This window comes from Capricornis sumatraensis, chromosome 3 (genome assembly GCF_032405125.1).
Source record: "Capricornis sumatraensis isolate serow.1 chromosome 3, serow.2, whole genome shotgun sequence".
Taxonomy (NCBI): domain Eukaryota; kingdom Metazoa; phylum Chordata; class Mammalia; order Artiodactyla; family Bovidae; genus Capricornis; species Capricornis sumatraensis.
Genome location: NC_091071.1, coordinates 32716116 through 32732893, shown reverse-complemented (window position 1 = coordinate 32732893; position 16778 = coordinate 32716116). Strand labels below are relative to the sequence as shown.

The following is a 16778-nucleotide window of genomic DNA, read 5'->3' as shown; positions in this document are numbered from 1 at the left end:
GTTGGTCCCCCCCCAACCCCCCACTGTGCACACAGGCTGCTCGGGTCCCCTGGGACACCCACCCAGACCACAAGCCCAGCTGAGCCTAGGGGAGCCACGCTTCCACGAGAGCCCCTAGCCCCACACCGTCCAGGCCACCGTCTCGATCCCACTGCTTACCTAATGCTTGTGAATCTCCAGCCCCTCGAGGCCAGGCTTCTGAAAGTCGCTGGGACAGGCCTGCAACGGGAAGAGACAGCCCTGGCTTTCTGTCCCACGTGTGCGTGGCCTGACTGCCGAATCAAGGCCAGATCAAGCCCACAGTGAACCGAAAGCCTGCAGGGTTGCTTGCTCGAAGTCTTGGCTTAAAGCTGCAATGTTCACACTTAAGATAGCTTGAACCATTTCAGGAAGAGCCTGGTCACATTTAGACGATCTGTTTGTTGCTTCTAGAACTCAGGCCAGGTGTAAAAAATTGTTATGGCTCTTAATTCTATTGTTTAGTCTTTCGGTCATGTCAGACTCTCTGCAACCCTGTGGACTGTAGCCCACCAGGCTCCTCTGTCCATGGAATTCTCCAGGCAAGAATACCGGAGTGGGTTGCCATTTCCTTCTCCAGGGGATCCTTCCCACCCAGGGATCGAACCCACGTCTTCTGCCTCGGCAGGCAGATTCCTTACCACTGAGCCACCTGGGCAGTAGCAGTAATAGTAGTAGAGAGTCACGTCAGTCATGTCTGACACTTTGTGACCCTGTAGACTAGCCTGCCAGGCTCTGTCCATGTGATTCTCCAGGCAAGAATACTGGAGTGGGTTGCCATTCTCTTCTCCAAAGGAGCTTCCCAACCCAGGGATTGAACCCAGGTCTCCTCCACTGCAGGCAAACTCTTCACCATCTGAGTCACCAAGGAAGCCCTCTATAGTTTAAAGAAATCACTCTAAACCAACAATGGCAATCACAAAAGGACAAGCGCTGTGTGATTCCACTTACGTGAGGTCCCTAGATTAGTCAGATTCATGCGGGTAGAAAGTAGGTGGTTGCCTGGAGTTTACTGGGGTTGGGGAGGGTGGAGAATGAGTCAAATGTTTTAGTGGGTACAGAGTTTGCTTGGATGAAAGAGTTGTGGCAGCATGATGATGTGGGTATACTGAACTGTACACTTAAAAATGACTAAAAGGGTAAATTTTGTTGTGCACATTTTAACCACGAACACAAAAACCCAGCTAACACTGGCAGCCTGGCTGATACAGAAAAACATCATAAACTGCCACTACCAGCAGGCCTCTGGGACTTGCAAGTGTCTGGAGATCAGGGGTCCAAGAGTCAGACTTGAGTAACTCACCGTCTGGAACACCGTCTGGGACAGAAAACTGGCTGTGATTTTGCTGACGTCGCTCTCGCCTCCCATCTTACACAGGACGTAGCCATACAGGTTGGCGGCTTGGAGAGAGATCCCAGCTATCACGAGGGCCTGCACATAAACAAAACAGAGGTCATTCTCCTGAGAGCACAGATTGAAATGATCCTCCCAAACCAAGCAGGAGTGGTTCCAGCCCACACCCACCAGTGTTTGACAACCTTTATGGAGAGCTTCCCTGGTGGTTCAGGTGGTAAAGAATCTGGTGAAATGCAGGAGACCTGGGTTTGATCCAGGGTTGGGAAGATCCCCTGGAGAAGGGAATGGCAACCCACTCCAGTATTCTTGCCTGGAGGATCCCATGGACAGAGGAGCCTGGTGGGCTTCAGTCCATGGGGCTGCAGAGAGTCAGACAAGACTGAGCAACTAACATAATCATAATAATACAGATACTCAAGGACACCTTTTAAACACCAGAAACCGGAGAAGCTGAGGCCACTGTCATCCCACTTTGCAGGGAGGACATGGAAGTCCTGGGAAGCTCAAGTTGCCTGAAGTCCCAGAGCTGGAATGAGACTGAGCCAGGATCCAGACTCCCGAGCCCACACTCAATTATGCTGTGGCTCATACTGTCTGTGGATATTTTATCTCCTCATGGAATGAGCCAGATCATGGCAAAGCAGTGTCATAACTCAGAAATAAAACTCCAGAATCCTGAGGCTGGCTTATTCCTACTGAGGCAAGTTTCCTACCTACCCAAGCTCGGATGTCATCTACTTTTTTGAGAAATACCTCTCAGCAGCAGCATTCATACGGGCCAGAAGGTGGAAACAACCAAGTGTCCATCAGTGGATGAACAGATAAACAAAACGTGGTCCATCCAGATTAGGGAACAGTATTCAGTCATAAAAAGGAAAGCAGTACTGATAGCTGCTACAACAGGGATGAACCCTGAAAACACTGAGTCACACAATACCATGTATGATTCTTTTATAGAAAATGTCCAGAGAGCCAAATCTACAGAAACATAAATTCGTGAGTGGCAGGGGGCTGGGATGGAGGGGGGTGGGGAACAGGAGCGGTGTGGGGTTTCCCTGGTAGCTCAGCTGGTAAAGAATCTGCCTGCAATGCAGGAGACCCTGGTTTGATTCCTGGGTTGGGAAGATCCTCTAGAGAAGGGAACAGCTACCCACTCCAGTATTCTTGCCTGGAGGATTCCATGGACAGAGGAGCCTGGCAGGCTACAGTCCATGGGATCACAAAGAGTTGGTCATGACTGAGCGACTAACACTTTCACAAACAGGGGCTAGGGGAACAGAGGCACAGGGAGGGTCATGGCTAAAGGGCTCAGGATCTCCTGGGGTGATAAAAATGTCCTAAAACTGACTGTGGTGCTGGCTGCACAACCCTGAGAACAGACTTGCTGTTGTTCAGTCCCTCAGTCGTGTCCAACTCTGCGACCCCACTATACAGCCCACAGGGCCGCAAAGAATCGGACACGACAGAGCGACTTTCGCTTTTTCGCTGACTGTAGCCCTCGAGGCTTCTCTGTCCATGGGATTTCCCTGGCAAGAATACTGGAGTGGGCTGCCCTTTCCTTCTCCAGGGGATCTTCCTGACCCAAGGATCAAACCTGTCTCCTGCTTGGCAGGTGGATTCTTTACCACTGAGCCACCTGGAAAGCGCCTGGATCATACACACGACATGGGTGCACTGCCTGGTATGTGAATTCTTTCTCAATAAAGCTGTTTCAATCCATCGGTCACTCAATCAAGAATAAAAACCCACTTCTGCAACCGCCAGTTCTGTACAGACATCCGAGCAAGGGCTGCCTTACCAGCCACTTGAGCTTCAAGGAAAATAAGGAGCTAAAAAAGAACACGATCCAAATCATGGGACAGACGATGAGGCCGAGCCAGAAGACCCGCGCTTCCGCCTCCGTGGCAGCCACCATGTCTGGAGAGACCTGTGGCAAGAAAGAGATTCGGTTGCACAACTCACAGAAACAGTCCCAAAGGAGCGTGCTCTGATTTTCATTAATATCACACAGGCTTCTGCCAGTGGAGGCTCTGAACAGGCACCAGCCACCATGGGCCTTGTGTCCAGCAGGGATCAGATCATGCAGAGCTCAAGAGGAACCCATAGGGACTTTCCACGGCCGTTTTCTCGGCTCTAGCTTGACAAGTATTGGAAGATACCTTTCTGGCTTCAAAAATCCAGTGGCTTTTCCCATCTTCATCAATCTGGTTCCACCAGCGAAGGCCTACCATGAGTCGTCCGGTTACATTCTGAGAAAAGTGGACAGAATGCTCATAAGCAGATCACAGGTCACGAGAGAGGCCTCATCTTTTCTGGATGAATAAAAGTGACCAATTCATGTTGAACCTGAAGAGAGGGGGACTGAACAGTGGGGCTTTCTCAAAATCAGTTTTGAGGTCTGTAATTCTTAACTAAGCTTACCTTAAAAAGCAGCTTACCTGTCCACCGACAAAGGAATGGATAAGGAAGGCGTGGCAGATATAGAAAATGGCAAGTTACTCAGCCATAAAAAGGAATGGGGTAATTCCATGGCGGGAGCAGGGATGGACCCAGAGATCATCACACTGAGTGAAGCAAGCCAGACAGAGAAGGACAGATATGATGTGGCTTATGCATGGAATCTAAAAATGATGCAAATGAACTTACTTACAAAACAGAATTTGAGTTATAGATGCAAAAAATAATCTTAGGGTTATTGTGGGGTGGAAAGTGGGGGAGTGATAAATTAGGAGACTGGGATTGACATACACATACTACTATATGTGAAATATAGAGATTTTATCCCTTCTCCAGTAGGTTTTCCTGACTTAGGAATGGAACCGGGGTCTCCTGCATTGTAGGCATATTCTTTACCAACTGAGCTGTCAGGGGAGCCCATATATAAAATAGAACACTAATAAGTACCTACAGTATAGCTCAGGGAACTTGACTCAATACTCTAATGACCTACGTGGGAAAAGAATCTAACAAGAGCAGATGTATATAACGAATTCACTTTGCTGTATGCTGGAAACTAAAACAACATTGTAAATCAACTGTATTCCAATAGCAACTTTTTAAATTTAAGTTCCATTCACAAAAAAGACAGACTCCCTAGACATACATACACATATATATGTCATAAATATATATATATGTATTTCTATTTATAGAATTTTAAAATACATTATTTATAATATGATACGTGAAATTTACAAAAACCCCAAAACCCTATGGAGTTGTCTCCCTCACATAGTACGTGTCTGCAAGCATGATAGTGGCCACCCAGAAGCCATTTATCCAACTATAGAATGTACTTTTTCCCTCTGATTCTAAGTGATGTCGGCTCAGTATTGTTAAGTCCGCATAGGGGTCGGTGAGCGGCTGGAAATGCAGCCCCCGTGTTTCGGGAGAGAGGGAGGCGCAGGTTGCGGGCGGCCAGGGCTTACCTTCACAGACCAGAAGTCAAAGGACAGGAGGAGCAGAACAGTGACAAAACAGCCCACGAAGCTCTTGCTGAACCAGTCGCAGCCCACGTAGGTGACGATGGCACTCACACGGAAAAACAGGTGGAAAAACGTGGCCACTGGGTGCCTAGGAAAGAACCCAAAAGCCCGCTCAAACCAGAGCCCCAAGGCCAGTGGCCAAACGTGCTCTGTGGTTTCCAGGCCCCACATGTTCCCTGTGCGTTTCAACCCAAACTCCACCAGGGCACAGCTCAGAGAAAGCATCACTCGCCTAGAAGACTCAAAACAGTCCTCATCACACCAACATTTTTCCCACCCTCGAAGAATCCAGTACTTTCCCATAATCTGACTCCAAATATCAATTGCCCTCTTCGAAACTGGGTCACTTTTCAAATGTATCGTGACACGGATCACCGCCTTCCTGCCTAGCAGCAACAATGACCAGTTCCTCAAAGGGAAATGTTGGGTTATTCCGTCAGTAACTGAGCTGCGTGGTCACATGCAGCCCATGGGTTCAGAAGCCTCACATCAGCGGGGGCCACATGGGCATGTCCAGGTCCAAACCACTGGTGCTGGTGATGAAGCAAAGTTGCTCAGTCGTGTCCGACTCTTTGTGACCCCATGGACTGTAGCCTACAAGGCTCCTCTGTCCATGGAGTTTTCCTAGCAAGAGTACAGGAGTGGGTTGCCATTTCCTTCTCCAAGGAATGATGGTGATAAGCAGCATTTTAACCCTGGAACCAGAAAGCAGGCTGTGTGCAAGGGCAAGGGGTAGGGGAGAGATGGACTGAGGGATGCATTAGCCGATGCAAAGTATTATATACAGAGGATGGATCAACAGCAAGGTCCTCCTGTATACAGGAAACTGCAGTCAATATCCTGTAATAAACCTAATCGAAAAGAATATGAAGAAGAATGTATATACATGTATCACTGCTGAATCACTTTGCTGTACAGTAGAAACTAACACAATATTGTAAATCAACTCTACTTCAATAAAATAAATTAAAAAAAAAAAAAGAAATTGATCCTGCAAGCCCCATTCAGTTCAGTCGCTCAGTTGTGTCCGACTCTTTGTGACCCCATGGACCACAGCACGCCAGGCCTCCCTGTCCATCACCAACTCCCGGAGTTTATGTCCATTGAGTCGGTGATGCCATCCAATCATCTCATCCTCTGTCATCCCCTTCTCCTCCTGCCCTCAATCTTCCCCAGCATCAGGGTCTTTTCAAATGAGTCAGCTCTTCGCATCAGGTGACCAAATATTGGAGTTTCAGCTTCAGCATCAGTCCTTCCAATGAACACTCAGGACTGATCTCCTTTAGGATGGACTGGTTGTATCTCCTTGCAGTCCAAGGGACTCTCAAAAGTCTTCTCCAACACCACAGTTCAAAAGCATCAATTCCTCGGTGCTCAATTCCTCAGACCTTTGTTGACAAAGTAATGTCTCTGCCTTTTAATAGGCTGTCTAGGTTGGTGGCTCAGAGGGTAAAGTGTCTGCCTGCAATGCAGGAGACACAGGTTTGATCCCTGGGTCGGGAAGATCCCCTAGATAAGGAAATAGCAACCCACTCCAGTATCCTTCCCTGGAGAATCCCATGGACAGAGGAGCCTGGTGGGCTACAGTCCATGGAGTCTCAGAGTCGGACATGACTGAGCGACTTCACTTTCACTTTCTAGGTTGGTCATAACTTTTCTCCCAAGGAGTAAGCATCTTTTAATCTCATGGCTGCAGTCACCACCTGCAGTGATTTTGGAGCCACCCCCAAAATAAAGTCAGCTACTGTTTCCACTGTTTCCCCACCTATTTGCCATGAAGTGATGGGACCAGATGCCGAGATCTTAGTTTTCTGCTCCGTGACAGGTAGCAATTCATTGCTGGGGAGAGAGGGCAGGCAACTTGACACCAGCAAACTAACCCAGTATTGCCAGATATCTTTGCAGGAAGCTAGAAACCTAGACCTTTTGTGGGAAATCTGAGTTTTAAATGACAGCCACTAATTATGTCAACAAAATGCTGCAGGCTGTGTTTCACAGGGCCTGGAAGCCTCCAGCCTGCCACGTCTAAAGGCAGCCAGCAGGCCTTTGGGGGATGAGCCTGCTTGATCTCTGAGAAGGAAGGTGGTCAGGGTAAGCACCCTGGAGGCTCCTGTAGCACAGTGGGCTCCTGACTCCCACGGGGATGTCAGCTAAGATTCAGGTGCAGGGTGTGTGATGACCTCGGCACTTACTCCTCCTCTTGCAAAGGAAGAAGGGGTTGTGCCCAAGGCCAGCTGTTCTCCAGAAGGTTCTCACCTGTGCCTTTCAGATGCCAAGCTCTCCTGGCATCTGACCCAACCAGAGGCATTTAAGAATTAGATGTGATCGCATGGCACTTTCAAACCTGATTGTTCCAGAAAACAAGACTCTGGGAATCTCTTATACTGTTTTCTTTTGATCACGCCACATGGCATGTGGGACCTTGGTTCCCTGAACCGGGATCAAATCCGTGCCCTCTGCAGTGGAAACACAGAGTCTTAACCACTAGACCGCCAGGGAAATCCCCCTCTGATACCTCTTTTTGCCTTATACATTATTGAGGATTTAATTGTCTTAACATAATTTCACCCCCTTCACCCAAAGATGCACGTGTTGCATACTTAGTTGCTAAATCGTGTCCAACTTTTTGCAACTCCATGGACTGTAGCCTGCCAAGCTCCTTTTGTCCATGGAATTTCCCAGGCAAGAATGCTGGAGTGGGGACTTCCCAGGTGGTGCAGTGGATAAGAAAACGCCTGCCAATGCAGAGGACACGGGTTTGATCCCTGGTCCAGAAAGATTCCACATGCTGCAGAGCAACTAAGCTCATGCCACAACTACTGAAATCCGCGTGCTTCAGCTGCTGCTACTGCTAAGTCGCTTCAGTCGTGCTTCAGGGCCTGCGACAAAGAGTAGTCCCCACTCTCTGCAACTAGAGAAAGCCCTCGTGCACCAACGAAGACCCAGCCCAGCCATAAATAGATAAAATTATTAAAAAAAAAAAAGAATGCTGCAGTGGGTTGCCATTTCCTCCTCCAGGGGATCTTCCCAACCCAGGGATCAAACCCGAGTCTCCTGCTTGGAGGCAGATTCTTTACCACTGAGCCACCTGGGAAGCCCTTCACCCAAAGATAAATGAATTCTTTTCCAGCGTCCTTTGAGGGCAGAGACCATTTTTATATCCCCAAGAGCACCTGACTTTAAGATTCTCAGCAAATATTTGTTGTGTTGAACCTTGTAATCCAGTCCCTTTGGGCTCACTGGGAACATCTGTCTTTTTTGTAGGACAATACAGACTTAAAAGGTATACAGAGGCCCAAGTGTTCACTTATCCAGGGTGAAACCTGGAAGTTATGCCTTCAAATAAATCCCCTGCGCACCCACTATTTTTCTTTTTCTGACTGTGATTTCCTGAAATAAAATGCAGAAAAAATTCCACTTGTTGGAAGGTTCTGCTTTAACTGAGTCCTGGTTAACTGACTGTTTCCTTAACTTGAATGGACGGTATCATTATTGTTGCTGCTGCTGTTGTTTTAAGTATCCAAACCAAGCCCAAAGCAAGCAGAAAAGGACGCCTATTGTACTTTCAAATACTGCTTTAACCCTGTTTTACGTGGCCTGTTCTCTGGACAGCCCTCCAAACCCTCACCCCCTCTCCCTGCAGTCTGCCTAGCCTGGGCCCCGGCTCACCCTTCTCCCTCCACTAACACAAATGTGAGCTCAGAGATCAGCCTTCTATTCTGAGAGTTTGCAAGGCCATGGTTTGAGCCTACTCACCCTTCCCTGATATGGGGTCCCCTGTGCCCTCAGCCTTCTCTCTGGCCACCTCTACACCCTCAGAGCACACGTGAGCCAACAGTCACCTCCACCTCTCAATGCCACCAGCTTCCAACTCCCTTATCCCAGGCACCCACTTTGTGCCACACCTTGAGAGGCAAACAGTACAGGGGTGCCCGACTGCCAGGGTCCAAGTCCTGGCTCCAACCTCCGAGTAGCTCCCCAGCCGTGTCTAAGCTACAGAACTTCTCATCGCCTCAGTCTCCACTTCTGTGAAATGGGAGGGCCCACGGGAGCCCCTGCCGAGCTTATTCACTTAAAAAGATCAAGTGCAGGTGGCAGGTATACAGTGCCTGAAACACATACCATGCTCAGTCGTTGCGAACAGCTGACAATCTCACACGCACTCAAAACCGTTACCCGTCCAAGAAGCCAAACTGTAAAATTCCCCCTCTGACCACACTTTCTCTCATTCCCCAGGGGCTGACTTTTCATCTCTGCAGGGATCCCCCAAGACTCCTGATCTCCCCCATGATGCCCCAGCCCCTCCGCTTTCACTAAGGAAACTTCCTCATCCTCAACTGTGTGTGCTCAGTTGGTTCAACTCTGTGACCCCATGGACTATAATAACATCAGGCTCCTCTGTCCATGTGGTTTTCCAGCAAGAATACTGGAGTGGGTTGCCATGCCCTCTTTCAGGGGATCTTCCCAACCCAGGGATCAAATGTGCATCTCCTGCATTGGCAGGTGGGTTCTTTACTGCTTTTACAGAAGTATTTTCTGATCAGTATCCATCCTGCCCCCTCCACCCCAGGACAGAAGCCTGTTCTCTCAAGAGGAGGAAGAGGAGAGAATGATAGGTGGTGAAAAGGGAAATGACATTGACTAAGTCAAGGTCGGGAGGGTCTAGCTGGGCTTTTGTTTAAGTTCAAAGCCACTTTCACAGTTCTGGGCCCAGCACACATCTTGTCTCCCCCTGTGGAGGGAAACCCAGTCGGTTTGCATGGTATGTGCTTGAAAGTTACCTTGAGGAGGCCTTAAAATGCTCACAAGGCTGCCCTGGTCCCATGACATGTGGGTTTAGATTTGGAGTGGGGCCTGGACATGATGCTTTCAGGTTGTGGTGCTGGAGAAGACTCTTGAGAGTCCCTTGGACTGCAAGGAAATCCAACCAGTCAGTCTTAAAGGAAATCAACCCTAAATATTCATTGGAAGGACTGATGCTGAAGCTGATGCTCCAATACTTTGGCCACCTGATACAAAGAACCGACTCATTGGAAAAGAGCCTGATGCTGGGAAAGGTTGAAGGCAGGAGAAGAGGGTGACAGAGGATGAGATAGTTGGATGGCATCACCGATTCAGTGAACATGAACTTAGGCAAATTCCAGGAGATGGTGAGGGATGTGGAAGCTTGGTGTGCTGCGGTCCATTGGGTCACAGAGAGTCGGACACAACTTGGCAACTGAACAACAACAACTGGACATGAACTTTACAAAGGAAAATCCCTGCTCTATCCTGGTTTTGGGGCTTCCCTGGTGGCTCAGTGGTAAAGAACCCACCTGCCAATGCAGGGGACACTGGAGACGTGGGTTCAATCCCTGGGTTGGGAAGATTCCCTGGAGTAGGAAATGGCAACCCACTCCAATATCCTTGCCTGGAGAATTCCATGGACAGAGGAGCGTGGTGGGCTACAGTCCCTGGGGTGGCAAAGAGTCAGACATGACTGAGCGACTGAGAACATCCTGGATTCACAAACTCCCGTCCAAGAGCCAAACCTGGCCCACTTCCTGTTTCTGTAAATAAAGTTTTATTTGAACGCAGCCATGCTCACTCATTCTCTGGCAGAGCTGAAAATATCTAACCAGAACTCATGCCAATCCCTGCTCTAGACAGGCTGGAAGAATTTGATGATGAAATTAGGCTCCATTCAAGACAAACCAAAATGAATCAAACTGCCAGTAATGACCTCTCCCCCTACTTCACCGCCTACTTCCAAAGCTGTAGGGCAGGAGCTGCCCGACTGGCAGAAACAGTGGATTGTGCTAGAAATCAGAGCAGTGAAGTAGGAGGGGCAGAGACTGACACAAAAGAGGGCTTGTGATGCTGGCGATGTCCCACATCTTGATCCCTCGTGTGCATCTATATAAAGATCCATCCACCTGTACATTTAGGATGAATGCGATTGACTGTCCGTGCGCTGCTGCCGCCGCTTAGTCACTCCACCACGTCCGACTCTGCGGCCCCATGGTAGCCTACCAGGCTCCTCTAACCGGGCAAGAATGCTGGAGAGGGTTGCCATGCCCTCCTCCAGGGGGTCTCCCCAACCCAGGGATCAAAGCTGTGTCTCTTACATCTCCTTCACTGGCAGGCAGGTTTATCGCCACCTGGGAAGCCCTTTAGTCATAACTGCCCCCAGCTGGAAGCACCAAGATGTCCTTCAATAAGTGAACGGATACATCATAGCACATCCACACAAAGGAATATTTTATTTTCAGCACAAGAAAGAAATGAGCTCTCAAGCCATGAAAAGACATAGAGGAACCTTAATGCACACCACCCAGTGAAAGAAGCCAGGCTGAAAAGACTACATACTGTATGGACCTAACTCTATGACATTTTGGAAAAGCCCCAGCTACGGAGACAGGAAAAAGATCAATGGTTGCCAGCGTTGAGAGACAAGGAGGATGAATAGTTGGAGCCCAGGGGATGTTTAAGGCAGTGAAACTGGTCTGTATGATACTATCATGGATACATGCCATTATACATTTGTCAAAGCCTATAGAAGGCATCACCGACTCAATGAACATGAGTTTGAGCAAACTCTGGGAGGTTGTGAAGGACAAAGGAAGCCTGGCACGCTGCAGTGCATGGGATCGCAAAGAGTCACACTGAGCAACTAAACAGCAACAATGGAAGGTACACCAAGGATGAACCCTGATGGAAACTATGGACTTTAGCTAACAATGCACTGGTTCATCACAGCAAACGTATGACACTAATGCAAGATGTTAACCATAGGGGGAACTCTGGGGTGGGGAGGGGCTTAGGGGAACTCTCTGTACTTTTTGCTCAGTTTTTCGGTAAACCTAAAACCACTCTTAAAAATGGTCCCAGGCTGGGGGTGGTGCTCTGTCTGGCCAGAGTAAAGTCAGGGGTGGGGTTGGAGAGGACCATGGACCCCAGGCACACACATCCCCTTCCCAGCAAACTTCCTTTTTTTTAAGATTTTTTTTTTAATGGGCCATTTTTAAAGTCTTTATTGAATTTGTTGCAATACTGCTTGTTTCATGCTTTGATTTTTTGCCTGAGAGGCGTGTGGGATCTCAGCTTCCCAACCAGGAATCGAACCCATACCCTCTGCAACGGAAGGTGAAGTCTTAACCACTGGACTGCCAGGGAAGTCCCCCTACAAACCTCTATAGCACATTCAAATTGGGGGCAAAAGTTTGATTTAATTCTCCATTCCACCGTGATTTAATAGTCTCTTTAAAAGTTGCCCTTTATTGGTTTAAAATACTTTGAAAACTAATTCTTTATCAAATATCCTATTTTAAATACTCCTATCATCTTTCAAATACTCTGAAAAGCCTTCTGCTTTTCACTGTGGCAAAGGTCTGAGGAAAGACAGTATCTTTTCTCCTTCCTTTACGTTGCTACAAAAATAGCATCTGAGATGATGTCTAGAATTTGCTTCAAAATAATCCGGGGGCGGGGAGTGGGTGGGGGTAAAGATGAAATAGTCTGGCCACGTGTTGATCATGACTGAAGCTGAGCAATGGGAACACCAGGGGCATTGTTCTCTGTACTTTTATGTAAATCTGAATTTAAAAAATAGAAAAATAAAGAAATCATCAGAGGTCGACTCGACTTTGCATCGAGGCAAGGCACGTTTCAGAAGAAAAAGAATAAAAGGTCTATAGGTTGCTATTCTGGGGGCCATCTGTGGTAAAAAAAAAAAAAAAAAAATCAGACCTAAAAATCCCCAGTTGAATAACTGGCTGCTACAGCTAGATGCATAAGGAAAATTCCAGAAAATAGGTCCTTTCTTCTGGGCTTACCAATTCCTCTGCAAAACAGAAAGGCCACTCCTCTCTATAGAGTAAAAATGCCCACCCACCTCCAAAGTGGACAGTCAGTACAGTGAAAGACAGAAAGCCTTGATCCACACTCATGCTCCATCCTTGCTGTGTACATGGTTCTGGACAGGGCACTAAACCACTCAGAGCCTCGGTTTACTCATCTGTAAAATGGGAAAATAGCATTTAACCTCAGATGGCCAAAGTTTCTAGAAGGAAAAACACCTATGGTGCCAGACCACATAGGGGCATGTTGTTACTATCACTCTACATATTGTTTGACTCATTCTTGGTCAAAATTCTTGAGAATGGGAGAAAGTGAGAAAAAGCCTTGGCTGGTGATGATCTTTTTGGATGCTTTCCATTGGATGCTTTTTCCTCATTGTTGAAAAGAAGCGGGATGCTACTCTGTATTTCTTCAGCCCTGACACTCATTTAGGGTCAGGTGGCTCTCACGCTAAGAGCAGTATGTCACCAGGAAGATGTGGCAGGGAAGGGGACCCCAGAGAGTGACGACTAAGACCATATCCACCTGTTCCCTTCCCCTCATGCCCTGGAGCTTGTTAGCAAGGCAGGATCAGTGGCCTACCCCAGGCCTCCTGAGCCCAAATCTTCATTTTAACGAGATCTGCATGCTCGTTGCCATCCAGGGTCCTCCTTTGCTCCATTTTCAAGGTAAACTCAGTCATGAGGACAAAGAGGGAGGAAGGAACCCACACTTAAAAAAGCCTTGCTAATCCAGCGGGTGAGCCGTGGGGGCTAGACGGACTTTTCTAGAATGCTCCACATGCAACGTTAGCGCCATCACCCTTCAGACTCCAACTTCTTGTTTCAGATGACAGCACATCCTCATCCTCGCCCAGCATCTGGGCCAGGAAGGCAGGTCTGGGGCTGCTAGGACGTCTCAACAGATGCTGGTTGCTAAGCACTCAGAGCTTTGATTCAAAGGTCAGCACGACAGAGCTCTGAGTGTGGAAGTGAATAAAAGAACAGACTTCCCTCTGGCCGCCACAGTTTTCCCCTCTAGTTTCTGTTCTTTATTTCTTTTTAAAGAGACATCCCATCTTTATCAGCTGGGTGTAGCGGTTGAGTCGTTAAGTCATGTCCAACTCTTTGTGACCCCATGGACTGTAGCCCTCCAGGCTCCTCTGTCCATGGGATTCTGCAGGCAAGAAGACTGGAGTGGGTTACCATGCCCTTCTCCAATCAGCTGGGTATGTGGAGCTGCAAAATGCTGGGTGAAGAGAACCCCCAGAGATGGGTCAGTGGGCCCCTGGCTGCTCAGCCCTGGCTGGGCCCTCTGCGGGGACCTGAGCTTCTCCTCGAGGGGCACCGGGGCTGATTCCTCCCCACAGACCCTAGCTACTGCCCACTCCCCACCACTGCTGCTGCGCAAACCACGGACCAGATTCCTTAAAGACCCAGCGTTTTCAAATGAAATGGGAAAGCGGAAGAGCCAAAAACAGGCCTTCAAACAAAACCTTGCACACGAAGTTCCACGGAGGCAACGTTCACAGTCACCACGAGGCGGAAACAGCCCAAAAGTCCATCAATGGACTGTCTGTGCGATGGGGTGTCACTCAGCCATGAGAAGGAATGAAGCGCCGAAACCTGCTCCAGTGTGGGCGAACCTCAACAACCTTCAGCTCAGTCAGTCCAGTTCAGTCGCTCAGTCATGTCCGACTCTTGGCGACCCAACAACCTTAGGCTCAGTGAAAGGGGCCAGACGCAAACACACAGACACTGTAAGATTTCACTCACGTAAGCTACTGGAAGAGGCAAATTCACAGAGACAGAAAGCAGAATATAGGGTCCCGGTGGCTGGAGGAGGAGGAAATGGGAGATGATTGCTTCATGGATACGGGATCTCCGTGCGGGGAGTTGAAGGGGTTCTAGAGGCGGATGGTGGTCACAGTGACACAACAGTCTGAACGGACTTACTGCCACCGACCTGAGATGCTTAAAATGGTAGGGTTTTTTTGTCATGCACATTTAACAACTGAGAAAAAAAACAAAATATGAAATAATTTTTGGGAGTACTATGGATGCATGCAACCACACGGAGGAACCTGGAAAACACACTAAGTGAAAGAAGTCAGACATGACAGGTCCCACATTGTAGGGTTCCATTCTTGTGAAAAGTCCAGAATAGGCCAGCTCACAGAGACGGAAAGCAGGTAAGTGGTTATCGGAGGCTGGGGGCACTGCGGGGAACAGAGAGTGACTGCTTCACGGCTATGGGGTTGCCTTTTGGGGTGATGAAATTATTCCAGAATGAGACAGTTAGGATGGCTCCATAGTATTGTCAACATCCTAAATGCAACTGAATCATTATTTTTTTTAAATATTTATTGATTTATTTGGCTGTGCCAAGTCTTAGCTGTAGATTGTGGGATCTAGTTCCCTGACCAGGGATGGAACTCGGGCCTCCTACACTGGGAGCTCCGACTCAGCCACTGGACCACCAGAGAAGCCCCAAATCGTTCACTCCCAAATGGTTAAAATGGTCAATTTGATGTTATGTGTTATTTTACAGTTTAAAAGGGAGAAGACATTGGGGTGGGGAGGAAGAGAGAGACGCTGCCTTCATCGGCTCTCCTTTGTGGGGGGCAGGCGAGGTGAGTAGAGAGGGTCCTGGGTACAAGTTCAGAGACAAATTCATAGATTCAAATCTCAGCTCCACCCCTGAGAACCTGTGTGACCTTGAGTAAGTGACTTAACCTCTCTGTGTGTCCCAGTTTCCTCATCTGTAAGATGGGATAAGAGTCAAGACTGCTGAATTGCACAACACTAGGAGACGTCGTTCAGTCATTGTTAGGGTGACTCATGTCCTCTGGAGTAAGAAGTACCAACTGCACGGAGCTGCCAGGAAGATTACGTGAGAATCACAGGCAAAGAAGGACTCAGTATACTGCCTGGTTCAATAATGAGTTCAATACCCGCTCTTATCAGAAATAACTGCATTTGCCCTGGTAGCTAATCATTCCTGTTATGCTATTATGACGCAGTGCTTTTGCACATACACACCACCTGGCTCTCTTGCTTCTTTTTTTTTTTTTTTCCATTTTAAGGCTTGTGGGATCTTAGTTCCCCGACCAGGGACTGAGCCCAGGCCCTCAGCAGTGAAAGCACAGCGTCTTGGTCACTGGACCACCACCACCTGGCTCGCCTGTTAAATGCAGACTCTGATTCAGGAGATCTGGGTGGGCCCAAGAGTCTGCGTTTTAATGAGCACCCAGGTGATGCTGATGCTGCTGGTCCATGGACCACCCTCAGAGTGGCAGGGAATATAGGAAAGTGCTGTATTTGCTTCCCAGGGCTGCTAAAACAAAACACAGCAAACTGGGTAACACCAAGATCATGTTGTCTTAAAACCCATCATTTCATTGTGCTCAAAAAAAAAAAAGGCAAAACAAACACCAAAATCTCTGTGTCTGCAGGCTTGGTTCCTTCTGGAGACTCTAGGGAAAAACCCATCCCAGGCCCCCCTCCTATCTTCTGACGTCAGCCGGCACCCTTGGGACTCCTCGGCTTGTATCTCCATTACTTCAGCCTCTGCCTGCATCGTTGGGTGGCCTCCTTCTCGTGTCTGTCTTCACACAACTGCCTTCTTTCAAGGACACTAATCATATGGGACTAGGGCCCCAGCCTACTCCAGGATGCCCTCATCTTAGCTAATCACATCTGCAAAGACCCTATTGCCAAGTGAGGTCACATTTTGAGGCCCTGGAAGTGAGGACATCCACATATATCTGTTGGGAAGGATATAAGTCAACCCACAACACCTGCCTGGGGATAAATGAGCCCAGAGAACATAAGCGAGGCTGGAAAGGGACAGAGAGCCACCCTGCAGTTGAGGGGTCAGAAGCTCAGGGAGTCTTGAAGCAAACTGCCCCTGGCCTGGAGCAAAGAAGCAGTTGTGCAGGTGATGCAGGTGCAAATCTACACATGCTCAGCTCTTCAGCTGCAGGCCTTGGAGGAACCATTTGCCCAAGGAAGGGTGGAAGGGTCATCTCTTCTGATTTGCACAAAGGTGCCCTACAGGCTAGCAGCTGCTCTGAGGGGCAGAATCTGCCCAGAGTTTCA

At 48.5% G+C, this 16778-nt stretch overlaps 1 protein-coding gene across 1 annotated transcript in view; it reads right to left on the bottom strand.

Moving 5' to 3' along the window:
• Positions 1-159: 159 nt before the first annotated feature.
• TVP23A (trans-golgi network vesicle protein 23 homolog A) overlaps positions 160-16778 on the bottom strand; it is a 31454-nt gene continuing 14835 nt past the window's right edge. Inside the window, exons 4-8 of the mRNA XM_068968401.1 lie at positions 4804-4948; positions 3535-3624; positions 3174-3302; positions 1322-1450; positions 160-219 (exon numbers count right to left, since the gene is read on the bottom strand). Coding sequence (XP_068824502.1) covers positions 160-219; positions 1322-1450; positions 3174-3302; positions 3535-3624; positions 4804-4948 — 553 coding nt within the window. The remainder of the gene's footprint in view (positions 220-1321; positions 1451-3173; positions 3303-3534; positions 3625-4803; positions 4949-16778) is intronic.